The sequence below is a fragment of the Lobosporangium transversale genome (genome assembly GCF_002105155.1).
Source record: "Lobosporangium transversale strain NRRL 3116 chromosome Unknown BCR41scaffold_13, whole genome shotgun sequence".
Taxonomy (NCBI): Eukaryota; Fungi; Mortierellomycota; class Mortierellomycetes; order Mortierellales; family Mortierellaceae; genus Lobosporangium; species Lobosporangium transversale.
Genome location: NW_019028991.1, coordinates 326,353 through 341,075, shown reverse-complemented (window position 1 = coordinate 341,075; position 14,723 = coordinate 326,353). Strand labels below are relative to the sequence as shown.

The 14,723-nt window shown below is 40.1% G+C and overlaps 6 protein-coding genes across 6 annotated transcripts; 2 read left to right on the top strand and 4 right to left on the bottom strand.

Moving 5' to 3' along the window:
• Nucleotides 1-288: 288 nt before the first annotated feature.
• Nucleotides 289-2,425, top strand: BCR41DRAFT_351152 (hypothetical protein). The gene is made up of 5 exons (XM_022023750.1): nt 289-1,067; nt 1,288-1,522; nt 1,713-1,776; nt 1,878-2,020; nt 2,170-2,425. Exons 1-4 carry the CDS (start codon nt 467-469, stop codon nt 2,010-2,012), a joined length of 1,035 nt encoding a protein of 344 aa, XP_021882570.1. The 5' UTR covers nt 289-466; the 3' UTR covers nt 2,013-2,020; nt 2,170-2,425.
• Nucleotides 2,154-5,344, bottom strand: BCR41DRAFT_385608 (hypothetical protein). The gene is made up of 4 exons (XM_022027688.1): nt 4,773-5,344; nt 4,049-4,666; nt 2,346-3,893; nt 2,154-2,246 (listed from the first exon to the last, which is right to left on the bottom strand). Exons 1-4 carry the CDS (start codon nt 5,196-5,198, stop codon nt 2,181-2,183), a joined length of 2,658 nt encoding a protein of 885 aa, XP_021882569.1. The 5' UTR covers nt 5,199-5,344; the 3' UTR covers nt 2,154-2,180.
• Nucleotides 5,345-7,270: 1,926 nt separating this feature from the next.
• On the top strand, nt 7,271-8,970 carry BCR41DRAFT_351147 (prohibitin-2). Its single transcript, XM_022023749.1, has 5 exons — nt 7,271-7,512; nt 7,738-7,899; nt 8,005-8,433; nt 8,552-8,687; nt 8,821-8,970. Exons 1-5 carry the CDS (start codon nt 7,383-7,385, stop codon nt 8,843-8,845), a joined length of 882 nt encoding a protein of 293 aa, XP_021882568.1. The 5' UTR covers nt 7,271-7,382; the 3' UTR covers nt 8,846-8,970.
• Nucleotides 8,789-10,432, bottom strand: BCR41DRAFT_33903 (hypothetical protein). The gene has a single exon (XM_022022136.1). The coding sequence runs from the start codon at nt 10,355-10,357 to the stop codon at nt 9,080-9,082; it is 1,278 nt and encodes a 425-aa protein (XP_021882567.1). The 5' UTR covers nt 10,358-10,432; the 3' UTR covers nt 8,789-9,079.
• Nucleotide 10,433: 1 nt separating this feature from the next.
• BCR41DRAFT_33912 (hypothetical protein) lies at nt 10,434-13,070 on the bottom strand. Its single transcript, XM_022022142.1, has 12 exons — nt 12,984-13,070; nt 12,675-12,897; nt 12,468-12,506; nt 12,324-12,362; nt 12,109-12,231; nt 11,887-11,985; nt 11,671-11,766; nt 11,368-11,571; nt 11,126-11,276; nt 10,945-11,043; nt 10,817-10,842; nt 10,434-10,718 (listed from the first exon to the last, which is right to left on the bottom strand). Exons 2-12 carry the CDS (start codon nt 12,710-12,712, stop codon nt 10,691-10,693), a joined length of 942 nt encoding a protein of 313 aa, XP_021882566.1. The 5' UTR covers nt 12,713-12,897; nt 12,984-13,070; the 3' UTR covers nt 10,434-10,690.
• On the bottom strand, nt 13,071-14,680 carry BCR41DRAFT_33911 (hypothetical protein). Its single transcript, XM_022022141.1, has 7 exons — nt 14,524-14,680; nt 14,325-14,371; nt 13,998-14,209; nt 13,782-13,864; nt 13,627-13,675; nt 13,434-13,537; nt 13,071-13,346 (listed from the first exon to the last, which is right to left on the bottom strand). Exons 1-7 carry the CDS (start codon nt 14,560-14,562, stop codon nt 13,344-13,346), a joined length of 537 nt encoding a protein of 178 aa, XP_021882565.1. The 5' UTR covers nt 14,563-14,680; the 3' UTR covers nt 13,071-13,343.
• Between the last annotated feature and the right edge of the window lie 43 nt (nt 14,681-14,723).

Here is a 14,723-nt window from a genome sequence, read left to right as displayed (position 1 = left end):
CGGATTACATATCTACATGCTTCTTTTTTTAAAAAGACGTCTGTTCGCATCATCACATGGTATCAAAGTCCACAAGGCTTGGCCTCTACTCCAGGCATGAATTATGTATAAATGTTGCATTTTCAAAAGGAGCAAGGAACACAATCCCTAAAAATATACATGTACTCAAATTACACGAACATGAAAGAAAAGAAAAAAACTATAAGAAAAAAAAAAGAAAAAAGTGCCTTCCAATGACGCGAAATGGTTCATAACCAAGTCACTTTTTTTTTTTTTTTTTTTATTACCCTTTCTTTTTTTTTACATCTGGACTCTGACAGGATAATCACCATTGGAACAGGAATTATTAAAACAAGCAAATCATCCTCATTGGCTCATTCACTCTTGAATAAAAGGAAGGACAAAAGAAAGAAGGAAAGGGAAAATACTTACATATTATAGCATTAACAAGCATACACATCAACGCATGCCACGTCCAACTTTGCAAATAGTTTCAGGTCGATCACCTCGATCTTACCTTGCAACAACCAGTTACGACACTCGAAATCTACCCAACCCCTTTCAAGATACCCCTCTCCTCTCTTCAACCACATCACCAATAACAACAAATCTTAAAACAACAGCAACAACACCCAGTATCACTGCAACAGCTGTAACAATACCAATAGCATCCGACACAATTGCTTCTACAACGCCCTTTCTTTCTTCTTCTTCTTCTTCATTTCCTCCCTCTTTGTTATCCAAATCAATATCGGCAAACGTACCTGAGACATCCCCTACTCTTTATCTGGGAAATAGCCAAAACGGTTTATTTGACACTGCATTAGCCTCTACTGGTGAACGGGAATATCTAACAGATCAAAAGCAACATACTTCAAGTCAGCAACGTAACAGTGAACACCAAGGTGAAGATGAAGATGAGGATGAAGATAAAGAAGGAAACGGCCATGACAAATTACGACGGGACCAGGATCAACCCCATGAACAGATCCAGGATGAAGAAAACCCGTTGGTTCATCTAACAGCTGGTCAACGCGAAGCTGCTGTTGAGAATCTTGAGATTGAAAGTATGGATCTTTTTTATTTTACTGCTTTTTCTTTTTAGAGCGGGAAAGGGGAGATGAGGCAAACAGAGTGGGGATTAAAAATCACACATGTCAATGCTAGTCAAAGAGACAAAAACCACACATCTTTTTTTTTTTTTTTTTTTTTTTTTTTTTTCTCACATGCTTTATATATATATATATATTTTTTTTTTAAAAAAAAAAAAAAAAAAAAAAAAAAAAGCAATGGATAGGATACAGAAGCTTCGAGCATCAATAGGAGTGCTAGCAAATTCTCTTCGATTCAGAAGTGAAGCCGAGATCAATCGACTTCCAGCGGCTGTACGTACAATGACGGTCGAAGAATATTGGTTCAAATACAATGGTAATGCAAAAGAATATCTCGCACAACAATCTATGAAGAAAGCCACCGCCGACACATCCTTCTTACAAGCCCTAGGCATGATAAGTCATAAAAGGCAAGTTGTTAAAGGGAATAAAAAGTCTGTCTTCTCTATTTGTTTTTCTTTTTCTTTTTTTTTTTTTTTTTTTTTTTTTTTTCTTCACAAAAAAAAAAAAAAAAAAAAAAAGATCTATTGTCATTAATGGTGATCTCTCGAAACTCCTTCTTCTTTGTCTCTCCTGGGACTCTCTTCTTTGTCGGAACAGGAAACGAGAAGGAAGCTCCGATGGACTTTGGATTCAAAAGCAAAAGATCGAGAGTGGAAATGAGGTAATCATATGCTTTATTTCTACTTTGTGCATTGTTTCAGCAAGACACTAATCTAGCATCTTTCCTCATTTTACTTCTTTTATCTTAACTCTGTCATCCAGACTGGACAAAACTCAGCACTTCGCAGGCAATATTCAGGCGCATTATCATCTTCAATAAATACAGGTCAACAGCGTCGGAATACTTCAAAACCGTTTGTGGATTCACGCTTAGATATCACCAGGAAAAAGGAATAAAACAGAGAGTACTAAAATGGATTTTTTGTTCAGATCCTTTTTCAAAACGGATAAATTACTTGAGGATTTATTATTATTATTATTATTATTATTATTTATTTATTTATTTATTTATTTATTTATTTATTTATTTATTTATTTGGCGTTATGATCATAGTCTATCTGTCTTCATGGGAGATAAACCTTGGAAAAACCTTGGACATCAGCACGACAACAAGGACATTGCTTGAACCGCTGATAAACCATAATAGACAAGAAACAGTCGATAATTAATTGTCAAGCTCAAAAGAAAAGACATATTTTGGGTCAAATCAAGCAACAAGGATGACTTACTCTGGATGCCAAGATTTCACGACATTCGTTGCACAGAGCTAGGCATCGACATGGCCTCAACAGCACTCCCCTGGGCTCCGACTGGCAGACTACACACAAAAGTCGACTGTATATAGAACTATCCTCAGCTGCCGTTGAGGGCAATGATTCGGCAAGAGGAGGTGGTGCTGTACTGTTTATACTATCCCTACTGCTATTATCACTAGTACTCGAGGCCACTGTAGAACCCGTATTGGAGGATAAAGGCGACTTCTCCATGACAGTCTTTCGATAGCGATTGAGGACAGCGAGCAGTGTCGTCTTATCTGCATCATCCATTCCGCCCTTTCTCCGCCGCAGCAATCTTAAGGACCCACTACCACTACCGCCTCCACTACTATTACTGCTGCTGCTGCCCGCAATATCTTCTATCGAATCCTGTTGAAATTCACGCGCACCACTCATTGCCTGACGATATTGAGATCTCGTCAGTGGTGTATCCTGCAGCCTGCCTGACAAAAAAATGCTCATAAAGGAGGTGTCTAAGAAAAAATCCTGTAATGATCCCAGTGATCGCCACGCAGAGGAGTAATGCTGCTCCGACTCCCCATCATTGCCATCAGAGTCCACAACAAACTCATGGTCAGAATCATCGTCCACAGTATGTGAGCGTTTTAAGCCATACGATTCTGACTCGCCTGATCTATCCTGTTCGCTCATTGGATCCTCAAAAGATTCTTGATTTGAATCCAAGTTTTCAAGTCCTTCAAAATCTGACTCTTGTTCTTCCCCAACGCCGTCCTCACTATCATCAAACACCATAAAATTGACATCATAGTCCTCATCCTCATCATCTGTCGCGGTAAAATCTCTAGTCAAGAAATCATTGTAGAGCTCCTCTTCCTCCTCTTCATCCATCGCTGCCGCCAACATGTATTGTTCTCTTTCAAATTGATGAATTTTTTGTTCTCCTGATAACCGAGCCTTCTCCAGTGCTTGTTCGATGGTACTTCGCAGTTGCAAATAATTTTGAATTGTCATCCTAGTTCCTGATGACGATCCACGTGGTGTTCTTCGGTACCTAGAAGGCACAATCTTGTTATAAATACCATATGCTGTCTCCATCAAAAGACTGGCACTACTTTGACAGAATGCCTTCATAACATTAATGCGATTTCGCAAGCTCGAGGGCCGTTGGCGTTGACTAGATGTTTCAACAATATCGGCCATCTCGTTAGCAAATCCTGAAGATAAACCATATCTTACTCCATTAGCTCCATTCGGCAGTGAAAAATAGATGCCACCATTTTGTCGCGCCCGAGATGAATCACGTTGCAACGATCTGTGTTTGTGGCCATTCCTGTGATCCAAGATAGTCCCAAAGGGGATCACAACCGCATCTACTTCATTTCTAAATCCAACACCTCGAGTAGCTTCCATGCATGCGCGTCCGACTTTGAACACAGCCACACCATATTCATCGGCCATTGAGGGCAGTGCTCTGGATTCAAACATTTGTCTTCTGACATTGCCTCCAGTCACGATATATGTTACTGTGTGAACAACCATCTAGAACCACATTAAAAAGAGTTCAAAGCAATGATATAAAAATCACCAATGTTAAAAATAGAATGAAAGAAACTTCACATCTCTAGTTGCCTGGCTGTTTCCTTTTTTTTTTTTTTTTTTTTTTTTTTCCCTGCCTGTCCTTGATGACAACTTACTGAGATGCAAACGACGAGGATTACAACCACTTCTGGGAGCCTGGTCAATAATTGGATCGACGGATAATTACTGGAGCGATAATATATAGCGTGTGCAAAATGGGTCAGATCCACGACCCCCCAGAATGTGGTTACAACCAATCGATAGTTCCTGGCTCGACTCGATAGACTCGAGAACTGGAGCGTCAGCAGTTGACAGACTTGGATCAATGCAATGATGAGAACATCCCGTCCAGAGGGAGTGAAATGAAAGAGAATAGCCCACTCTAGCATGTTGGTTGTATGCTCACTGCCTCTGCTATTAGAGCTGTCCAGGTTGGTGATAAACGAATCAATGGTGCAAGAAACACCCATAGCAATAAAGCAGAGCCAAAGAGCATGCGGTTCGCTGTATGCTGCCTTGAGACTCGATAGTACCTCTGCAAATTTCGATAACAATGAGGAGGAGGACAAGAATGTCTGATGTTGAAGCTCTGGGATTAAAAGCGCAGTTATGACACAGGCACTCTTCATCAAGAGGTAGAGCGCTGGTAATTTAAGTGCAAAGCGGACGGAAAGTCTCGGCGGGTGTGGGTTCCTGGGGGCAACAATGGCATTAATCCTGTTCAAAACAATATTCTAGTTCCCAAAGATGCAAAGACAGATGTGATAATTGAATAAATTAGTATGACACTCTAGACCTCACCTCTTATTCAAACTGTAAACCATTGTAAGGAGGCATTACCATAAAGCATAACAACAGAAAGTATGGGCTGGTGAAGAATTGGATCATGGACGGCTGATTCTGCAGCAACTTTGTTCCTCCATTACCAGCTGCAGTGGACCCTGTAACATTGCTACCAGAAGCACCATGATTACCTCCAGTCTTTGTTCCTGTACCAACAGCGGTGTTAACGGCAGTATTTTTCATAGTGAGGCGATTGAAGAACCCACGACTGGCAAAAGGTGATTCTCCTCCTCCACCCCTTTCGAGCGCATATTGTGATGGTCCAAGGATAGTTTGTTCCATGACAATGCGCATATCTTCTAAACTACCAGGGACATATTCCCGGATCACATCAGAAACAAATTGAAAGGGGCGACGGACATATCCACGCAAGGGCAGGTAGAGCGCCCTGGAGTAGGATTCCAGGGCCTCAACAAACGGCATTTGAATTCTCTGCAACACGATGTCCGAATGTGAAGAATGGAGCAAGACCGTTTTGAGAGAGAAAAGAAGAAGAAGAAGAGAAAGACAGAGAGAGAAAGTAGGGGTTATTCTTTCTTTTTCTTTTTTTTTTTTTTTTTTTTTTTTTTGGCAATTGAAAGAAACGCCTCAAGAAAAGATGGAATGAATGAAATGAAGTGACAAGAATGAACAATAGCAGAACATCCTTAAAGAGGAGTAGAGCACATGTAGTTTGCTTGAAAATAGAAGAGAGAACGGGAAGTGAAGGTGTCAAAGGGCACAAGGTTCGAAAGGAACAGAACAAGGTTTAGAAAGGAAAGGCTAGACAAATTGTTAATCAAATCGAGAGGCAGTATAGAAAATGCCTTTATCGGATCTGTTTTTATTTGTTCTCCTTTGTCCTTTAGTTCAGGAGTAGCCCTTGTTTTCTTATTATTTCTGTGCAATGAATAGATATTATATATTATATATATATATATATATATATATCATCAGTAGACATTATCAAGTCCTTTTCGCCCTTGGATAAGAGAGCCTACCCCCCATTAAACGATTGGTATTTCTTGTGGAGACAAGCAAGATGACGGTAGTTGTTGGGCGCATTATTAATTAAATTTCCATAGGGGATGTTCCGTTCCGAATTTAAAGCTCGCATTGTCAAACCCACAGGTATACATCTTGGGAAGAATAAATACCCTTTCTTCCTTTAACTCTATTTATTTGCTTTCACCAAAGCTACCAAAGCTGTAAACTTATGGAGTGGAGCAGTAATCTATTGAAGAACCTCCTCTTCTTTACCTGGCCCAAACCTAGAAAGCACGACATGAAGCCCCGTGGCACCCATTGGCACGGGTAATGGATGCCTCCTTGGAACTTTTGGGTCATCGTTGGTCACATTAGGACAGGATTACAAAGAACAAACATGATCCGAAAACCGACACTTCCTCTCCTCCGACTACTCTCTTATTCTTACTATTACTGCCATACCGTCATTGACATCGTTGACCTTCCTCTTACTGCTTTGTTTATCCTCGCCAATTACATAGTTAGGAATAACTTTGCGATTTGCAGTCATTTATATGGGTTTTTACTATAGCTAAGATTTTTACCCCTTTTTATTTAACAATAAAGACATCTCGTTACTTATTATGATCCCGGTATGTTTCAATAGTCATTGCCGCTGAAAACATGCTGACGAGGGTAGAGAAACTATGTTATTCTCAAAATATGTTCACGATCCCCTCAATATAGTCATTATATCTTAGCATAAGAGGAAGTAAATAAGAATGTTGAAAGAAATTTGATGCTGCGTTATTTAAAGGAGCCGCATTCGATGGTTGTGATGATGAGGACAGCAATATGGATAGGATTTAGATATAATGTTTCTTACAGAAGGAGCTTTGTCAAGCACAGTGTGCTAAGTATGTAACTAAAGCGGATGTAGTCTGATAGATCTGAAACTTTGGACTAAATAAAGGTTCCTTGTGTATTTTGCTCTAAGAATTTTCCACATTCCAACCAACCGTGAAAAGAACTGTGAGCGACCTTGAAGAAATACACTGATACCTTGTCAATGCTATGATCTCAACTAGGAAAGTCACCCGATCTTCTAACTAACAGCCAAAGTACACATTATATATAATTTGTTTATATATACTTTTGTTTATTTATCCGTACAATATATTTTGAAAGTCTTCAATCCTTTTATTTTCTTATTATTCAAGAGGGAATGCAAATCAGGCAAAGGGGCAAAGAAACCTTTTAGTGATCGAAATCGCCAAATTCCTTGACTGGATCACTGATGTGCCCAATAAGTGTGGGCAACAGGTAAATATCTTCAAAGAAATTTGGTGGGTGTGGATCTGGATCCCACCTCATTCAGTATTTTGTATCAAGAGTTGCCACCAAGAAAAAATTACCAATTTTGGAGTATCCACGTGATGCAGGCAGATCGGAATCTTTTAGATCACGTGAATTCGCAAGTTTAGGGTGGCTTCGTACGGCAGGACTGCTCAAAAGCCGCGCCTCTTTGGGTTTGGGGGCCTAAAGTGGACCACGGACTTGCCAATTTCTCCGATCAAGTTAATGTTATTGATTGATCTTGAACGTACATTAATTCCTCTTTGATCCACTCGTCCCTCTCGCTCCTCACGCAACATTCTTACAATGGCTCAGGCTTTCAACAAACTCGGAGGAATCTTCCCCAAGGGCAGCGGAAAGGGCCTTGTTGGTGGCGCAGGTGCCTTGATCACCATTGGTGCTCTAGGCTATGGTCTCAATGCAGCACTCTTCAACGGTAACGAATCAGCTATATACAAAAAAAACAAACCAAAGACCCTAAAGAGAGCTCTAATTTAAAAAGCTATGGTTCCCAGAAGAAACAATACTGCCAAAGAAAACAAAAACGCACTTTTTTCTTTTGTTTTCAACACACTTAATTTAGATGGATCATACAGCGGGGAGTATCATAATAAATAAACTTACTAACTTTGCTGCCTCCTGAACATTTCAAATTTCATAGTTGATGGAGGTCACCGCGCTGTCAAGTATTCTCGTGTCTTTGGCGTTCAGAAGGAGATCTACAACGAAGGAACTCACTTTGTCATCCCTTGGTTTGAAACTCCAATTATTTATGATGTCCGTGCAAAGCCCAGAAACGTTGCTTCTTTGACTGGAACGAAAGGTACGTACTATCTTTTTTATATTATTATTATTATTATTATTATTATTATTACTATTTCCTCAGTGGTAAAATCAACAAGAGGCTTACTATCTTTTCTTCCTCTAGATCTTCAGATGGTCAACATCACTGTTCGTGTACTTTCTCGCCCCCGCGTCAACGATTTAGCAGAGATCTATCGCACATTGGGACAGGATTATGACGAACGTGTGTTGCCTTCAATTATCAACGAGGTCTCCAAGTCGGTTGTTGCCCAGTTCAACGCCTCTCAGCTCATTACTCAACGTGACCGTGTCTCACGTCTCGTTCGTGAGAACCTGATCAAGCGTGCGGCTCGCTTCAATATTGTTCTGGATGATGTCTCGATCGTACATATGGCCTTCTCACCTGAATTCACTCAGGCTGTTGAGGCTAAGCAGATTGCTCAACAGGAGGCTCAGCGTGCTGCTTTCGTTGTTGACCGTGCCATCCAAGAGAAGCAGTCCATCATTGTCAAGGCTGAGGGAGAGGCTCGATCTGCTGAGCTTATTGGTGAAGGTAATGTTTGCTTTGCTTATATCAGATCAACTTTTTGAAAAGAAGGCCTCAACATTGTTTCAATGCTCGCTTTTTCGTTCCTCATTTCTTTTTTTCTTCATGAATTTCATACAAATAGCAATCAAGAACCAGCCTGGATTCATCCAACTGAGAAAGATTGAAGTTGCTCGTGAGATCGCATCCATTATCTCCCATTCTTCCAACCGTGTCATGTTGGACGCTGATACATTGCTGTTGAACGTTACCGAGCCAAAGTAAGCTTCCTGGCTTTTTTTATTATTATTATTTTTTTTTTGTTTTTTGTTTTTTATTTTTTATTTTTTATTTTTTACATATAATGTGAGGCTAATCCTGTCATTATTGTTGTAATCTATTCCAAAATTACAGGAAAGAGGCTCAGACAAAGAATTAAAGAAGGTGTTGGCATCTTGTCAGGATAGCGTCAATATTTCTCCGTAGCTTGTGTGAGGGAGCGACTGGATCACGGATGGTGTTTTTTTATTATTTCAGATTCAATAATCAAAGATACAAAAAAAAAAAAAAAAAAAAAAAGCATTTTGTATTGTGTTGTTATTCATTATCTTCAATTTAGACATTAAAGGATTTATTGCTGTACAGAATTCACACGATGCGTTTAATTGATTATTTATACATATTGCTCAATGTAAGTGGAATAAAGTTCTTCTCCTGACTTGACAGGCTTCGTAGTAACCAACACGACAGTACGCAAATAGTTCAGATTTGCTTGAGATCCCTGGTCTGTAGTGTTATACCTACTTCCATTGTTTCTGCTGCTACTTCTGTCAGTAGCACTATTGTCATCATGACGATGATCGTGATCGTGATCGTGATCGTGATCATAATTGTTGGTATGCCAGTCTCTCGAGTACCAAATGTTTGGCAAAAACTCTTGCAGTTCTAAAGGACAGTCATTAGTTTCGATATCCAGTTCCTGATACCGAACATTGGAGGGAAATAACCTAGTTCCATTGTTGACGATCTGTCCAACCGCCAACGGATTTTTGATGACCCCTGTGGGTACTCTCAGCTCTCCTTCCTCTCCTTCTTCTGTTTCTCCTTTTTCTCCTTCTCCTTCTCCTCTCCTTCCTCCTTCTACTCCCCTATCCTCATTTTCATCTTCTTTCTCTACCACTATTGGTCTCGTTACCCTTTTCTTTGCTAAAGTAATATCTGAGGGAGGCTCATTTCTTGATACTGATATTAAAGGCATGGCCGACGATATCTCCTTCCCCTTCATAGCTTCTATTTCCAGCATGGCTCGCTTAACATACAAATTCCAATCAACCATCCAAGTGGTATCTGCTGTAGATATTGTCCCTGGAAAATTATCCCGCCCGTTAACAGATCGAAATATAGATCCAGAAAGCCCTTTAGCCTTACCGTCCACATAAATCCCGTCATTGCATTTTAAAATGTATCGGTTGTGAATCGAGTTGAAAAAAGTGGCTTCTCCAGGCTCAAATAAGACGCCTGGATACATGGCAACCACCGTACCTGCTGCGATCGTTCGTCGTCTGTCTGGACATTTGGAATAAAGAAAGACCCCTAAGCCAGCATTCGGGATTCGGGATGGTCCAATTTTGAGACAGAACCCTTGCTGTTGCTCTAATACTGATTGACGAACTCGGATATTACTGTCATTTGTTCGAGTTTTCTCACCATTCTCCTTGGGAGTTGTAACAGGAACTGTCTGTTTTAAGGCATTGAAGAGTGATACTAATTGTCTCTGCGCTTGCACTGCGTCAAATTCAGGGCGGGTCTGTGTTTCGTCAATGTTGCTTTCTCCTTTTTTTGTTCGTCCAGCTGCTATGGACGTCGCTTTCGTTGCACCAGTTGGTTTCATTCGCTGAAGCATGAGCCTCAATGCCTGGTACGGGTAGAAACGATGTAGAAAGTCGCGCATGGTTGATCGAGCGCGAAATCGTTCTAATTCCCTTGCTCCTGAGGAGGGATCTGAAGGTGAATGAGCACGAGTATGAAAAAGCGATTTTTTATTTATTTATTTTTATTTGCATATTTTAAACCAAAAAATGTAGTTTACGACTCTGGATCCATACTTTTGAGTGCGTTCATAGTCAAATCGTGTGTAACCTGCTTTTCACTGATTATATTACCCTTGTCCAATGCTGTGGCGTCGGTCGAGGACAATAGTTCTTTGGTATTGTTATCATTATCATGAGCGTCTGTGATCATGGCCGTAGTCATGCTCGTAGCTGTAATGCCATCTGGTAAAGCATCATTTGATTTGCCTTTGATGTCTTCCACTAGATTACGATGAAATTTATATACTCTATATTGTTCAGTAAGGGCAACCACGATATCTTTGTACTTGGTTCGCTTGGTCGCCAGCTCAGATACCGACCACAAATCCTTGTCATCTGTCCTGTTCTAATATAGCAAAATGGAGAAAAAGCATGTTTAGCCCATTTATAAACGCTAGACCATATAGACCAAACCTTAATGAAAGCATAAACAGACTAAAACTCTTACCACAATGGCATCCAAAATCGTCTCAGGATTTCTCAAGAACACTTCTGCATAGTGCAAGAGATACACTCCACAATCCGACAAGTTATCTTGCTTGGGACACTGTGGGTCGAATAGCATAGGAAGAGAATTGGTATCAAACCTTGAACAACATGCACATATACTTTTTGTTAAGTGTATTTACCTTAGAAGAGAATTTTCCAGCTATTTCCTTGGATGTCAAAGTCATGGAGATACCCTTCCTTGATAAGAGTACCTGCTGCAAGTATGATCTCAGAACACTAAAGACCGCAGAATGGGTGCCTCCGAGAGAGTTTAAGCAAAGGATATAGGGCCTATAAGAAAAGTACAGCTCAGGTTCTTAAGTACCAATCACCTGTACTCTCAAAGTCAAATTCTTGTTAAGAATAGTGAAAAGAGAATTACTTTTCGCTTCCATTGATGAAAGGCATCTTGGGATTCTTTGTTGGCTCATTATCACTGCCGATTACGATGCTATTTGCAGGTGGTGATTTTCCTTCATCAATTCCAGAGCCATCTACTAATTCTAGAGAAACATCAGACTCGGATTCATTCGCTCTTCTGAGAAGCAAGCCTGGATTGGTAATAATAGCCAAATGCCAATGTAAGCTGACAAAAAAGTTGATTAGCAATTCTATGCGCATATACATATAATAGCTGCATCATGCTTCAACAACAAAACATCAAGCATATTAAAATGAGCCTTACTTTTCATTGATTGGGACAATGATATACTTCATAGAAAACAGATCAATTTTGGCGGTCCAGTTCTTAATAGCTTCATACGAATTCGCCTGACCTTTGCTTCAAAGCCCCACATAGCATGTATGTATGAAAACACAGTAAATGTTAGCATTAGCCTACCTTCCTAAAACTGCTTACATCAATACGAGGTGACCACAGCAAATGACTCTCCATACTCACCTTGGTTTCGCAACAAGTCTTTGATAAAAGAATGTGTTAAAGATATAGACCTGTCCAGCCAGAGCTGCATTTCTGACTTCCGCGTTTGCCTGTACATATCTTGAAAAGACACAGAGAAATATGTAGAGCGAGCATAAGTATAGAAAGAGTTTTTTTTTTTTTTTTTTTTTTTTTCCTCTGTAAATAATGTAGTTAATGATCATCCTTATGTAAGTGCATTACTTCAGCCCAAATTCGATTAAGGTATCGTTCAGAAACTCGCCATCGTTCAGTCGGGAGGCATCTTCGGCTCGCACGGCGATAGATTTCGACTTGATGCTGCTATTAAATGGGTATATGAAAAGCCTACGTAACAGTGTGTTAAGCACCCCACATGGTTAGTTCACATGTATATAACATAAATGTATAAATGCTTAGACCTATTGGTAATAGCATACGTTTCTTCTGAGGAATCTATGGACTCTGGAGCTGGAGATCTGTTTGGCAGTATGGAAAAAAATCGAAATAGTCAGTCAGGTTCCATTGTGGCCAAGCGGTGTATTGTAGAGTAAAGTACAACTGAAGATTCTGATTATTCATACCTCTTCTTTTTTGCCAAGATTTCCTCAGCAGCGCTGGGCCTAAATAGAATGAATAATCATTGAGAGTATTTAATGGGTCTTGTTATTTCCTTCTCTCTTCAGAAATTATTATGATAACAAAACTTTTTTTCTTTAAAAAAAAAAAAAAAAAAAAAAAAAAAAAACTCTTCGAAAGCTTGTCATACGTTAGACGTCTAGTTTCTACACCTTTTTGCTTCAATATGGCGCAGATACTGACAATGCATGACGAGCTTGTGTCAATAAATAACGTGATCATCGGCGCTTTATCCGACAAACCAGCAGGGTCGTAGTGCTGTGCTAATGCAGAGGACTCTGCCAGCTTACTGAATGTAGCAAACTGAAAAATCTTGAGGGTTGACGCAGTGTAATACTAATGAAGGCATGTCAAATAAAAGAAAAGATAAAATCCCTATTAGCAAAAATGAGCATCATAATAATGTCTTTTGCCCATAGATGTTCCTGTCACATTGCAGGTAGTTACAGAAACTCACTTACATTGACGGCTTTGATCTCTGAGTGGGGAATTTTAGTGGAATTTCGTCTGATAGTCAATGAGAGCCGCTCTACTCCAAACTGGACAGTCATGCCTCCGGCTGTAAACTCTGCAGAGGGCAACACACGGACACATGATACGGGCATCTGTGGCCAGGCCGTAGTTGCAGGTTTGGTCGACTTGCTGACAATCGAGGCTCCAGTACGGAAACCATTGATATTTTTAAGGCGATTGGGAGCTGTTAATCCTGTAGTAGGTATGGTCACGGTCATTGTGGATGCAAGCAGCGACGGTGGCGAAGGCGCTGGTGGTGACGTGCACATTGTAGAAGCCTCCGTGCCTGACGACCCTAATGAAACAGACTACTAACATGATGAAATATCAGTAGATGTCCTAGAGCCAAGAGTATGGTCGTGAAATCTCAATTAGCTTGATCAAAACACTGTACATACGCTTCTTCTGCGTCCTCTCGGCCCTGAAGATGCTAATTTTGAAGGCGGATTGTCATCTTCCATTCTTTCCTTTCCAGTCTTTTTTCTTTTGTTCTGCTTAGGCTCTAATTATGACAGTACATACGGGTGTTACCCCCTGTTGCTTTTGGTTCTAGGAATCATAAAGGACTCTTGCTAAAATAATGCCACTCACCTTTTTGTACATCGACGTCGAACAATGTTGTTACATTAGGAACGGCTTTCTATGTTAGGGGCATCATGTTGAAAATATGCAATATTAGATTTTAATAAGTTGAGGGGTTGAGGATTGCTAATATGAAACATGAAAAACTTTAGATCCTTCCATACCGCTTTTCCTTTATCGTGTTTCTGTGCCTCTGCCTCAACTAGTTTCTCAAATCCTGGTACGGTCCCGATTACATCAAAGTCATCTTCCATCAAAAATCAACAATAAAATCATTTTGCACAGTTTAATTTCGTAGGTACCTTCAAAATAGCATTAGCAAAAAAAAAAAAAAATCAATCTTCAGTAGCAATCATTCTTGGGTCTATCTTTATTCCTACCTTTGTGGGGATAAAAAGGTGGTGGTTGAAATCCTTGTGAAAATGAACTGGATTTCCGCCTAGAACTACTACCGCCACCATCACGATACCCGGTCATTAGCGCTCGGTTCGCTGTTTTGACGGAGAAATTAGACAGGCGGCGCTGGTTTGTGGGAACCGGGATTGGAATGCCTTTCGCCAATGGCTCTTTTTTAGCTACTGTTGCCCCCCCACTTGACAAGGTGACAAGGAGAAAAAAAAAAAAAAAAAAAGTAATAGTCAAGCTCTGTACTTTTTTAGCCACATTTCTAAAATAGGTAGATGATAGATATTTGTCTATCAAATTACCTATGAATTGGGGTCCCACTGGACGCGTAAGGATGCACTGATGCCATCTAATGTTAACAAGAGTCATTAAGCAAAAAATAAAAAGGTACTTTAAGTTTAAAAAACTTTCATTGCTTGTGTGCCCTCTTTAGGATGTGTTTTCTTGATGTTTGTTATTAAACCGCGTCATTTCATCGTCTTTGACTAATATCACTCTCACCAACTTGGCATCGAGGTGCAAGTTGCTTTGTCCTGTCATCGAGGTTTGATGATGGCTAACGAGAATAGTGCCTTGCTCCTAACTCGGCGCAGCGCGATGTGGCTTCTCTTTCTATATTGACCAATCACTGGATTGGCTGTATCCTATAATTTATGCTCATCTAACTTTATCACAGCACAGCATTAAATTCATGAAGCACG

Excerpts from the sequence above, each read along its gene's own strand:
- BCR41DRAFT_33912 (XM_022022142.1), bottom strand. The coding sequence starts at position 12,712 with ATGCATTGTCAGTATCTGCGCCATATTGAAGCAAAAAG. Across the intron at positions 12,363-12,467 it reads ATCTTGGCAAAAAAGAAGAG|ATCTCCAGCTCCAGAGTCCA; the intron begins GTATGAATAATC and ends ACTGCCAAACAG. Across the intron at positions 11,044-11,125 it reads CTGGAAAATTCTCTTCTAAG|TGTCCCAAGCAAGATAACTT; the intron begins GTAAATACACTT and ends TTCGACCCACAG.
- BCR41DRAFT_33911 (XM_022022141.1), bottom strand. The coding sequence starts at position 14,562 with ATGACAGGACAAAGCAACTTGCACCTCGATGCCAAGTTG. Across the intron at positions 14,210-14,324 it reads AGTGGGACCCCAATTCATAG|TGGGGGGGCAACAGTAGCTA; the intron begins GTAATTTGATAG and ends CACCTTGTCAAG. Across the intron at positions 13,865-13,997 it reads ACCTTTTTATCCCCACAAAG|ATGACTTTGATGTAATCGGG; the intron begins GTAGGAATAAAG and ends TTTTGATGGAAG.
- BCR41DRAFT_33903 (XM_022022136.1), bottom strand. The coding sequence starts at position 10,357 with ATGCGCGACTTTCTACATCGTTTCTACCCGTACCAGGCATTGAGGCTC.
- BCR41DRAFT_351152 (XM_022023750.1), top strand. The coding sequence starts at position 467 with ATGCCACGTCCAACTTTGCAAATAGTTTCAGGTCGATCACCTCGATCT. Across the intron at positions 1,068-1,287 it reads TGAGAATCTTGAGATTGAAA|CAATGGATAGGATACAGAAG; the intron begins GTATGGATCTTT and ends AAAAAAAAAAAG. Across the intron at positions 1,523-1,712 it reads GGCATGATAAGTCATAAAAG|GAAACGAGAAGGAAGCTCCG; the intron begins GCAAGTTGTTAA and ends TTGTCGGAACAG.
- BCR41DRAFT_385608 (XM_022027688.1), bottom strand. The coding sequence starts at position 5,198 with ATGCCGTTTGTTGAGGCCCTGGAATCCTACTCCAGGGCGCTCTACCTG. Across the intron at positions 3,894-4,048 it reads TCCTCGTCGTTTGCATCTCA|ATGGTTGTTCACACAGTAAC; the intron begins GTAAGTTGTCAT and ends ATGTGGTTCTAG. Across the intron at positions 2,247-2,345 it reads GTGAAATCTTGGCATCCAGA|CGGTTCAAGCAATGTCCTTG; the intron begins GTAAGTCATCCT and ends ATGGTTTATCAG.
- BCR41DRAFT_351147 (XM_022023749.1), top strand. The coding sequence starts at position 7,383 with ATGGCTCAGGCTTTCAACAAACTCGGAGGAATCTTCCCCAAGGGCAGC. Across the intron at positions 7,513-7,737 it reads CAATGCAGCACTCTTCAACG|TTGATGGAGGTCACCGCGCT; the intron begins GTAACGAATCAG and ends CAAATTTCATAG. Across the intron at positions 8,688-8,820 it reads TTGAACGTTACCGAGCCAAA|GAAAGAGGCTCAGACAAAGA; the intron begins GTAAGCTTCCTG and ends CCAAAATTACAG.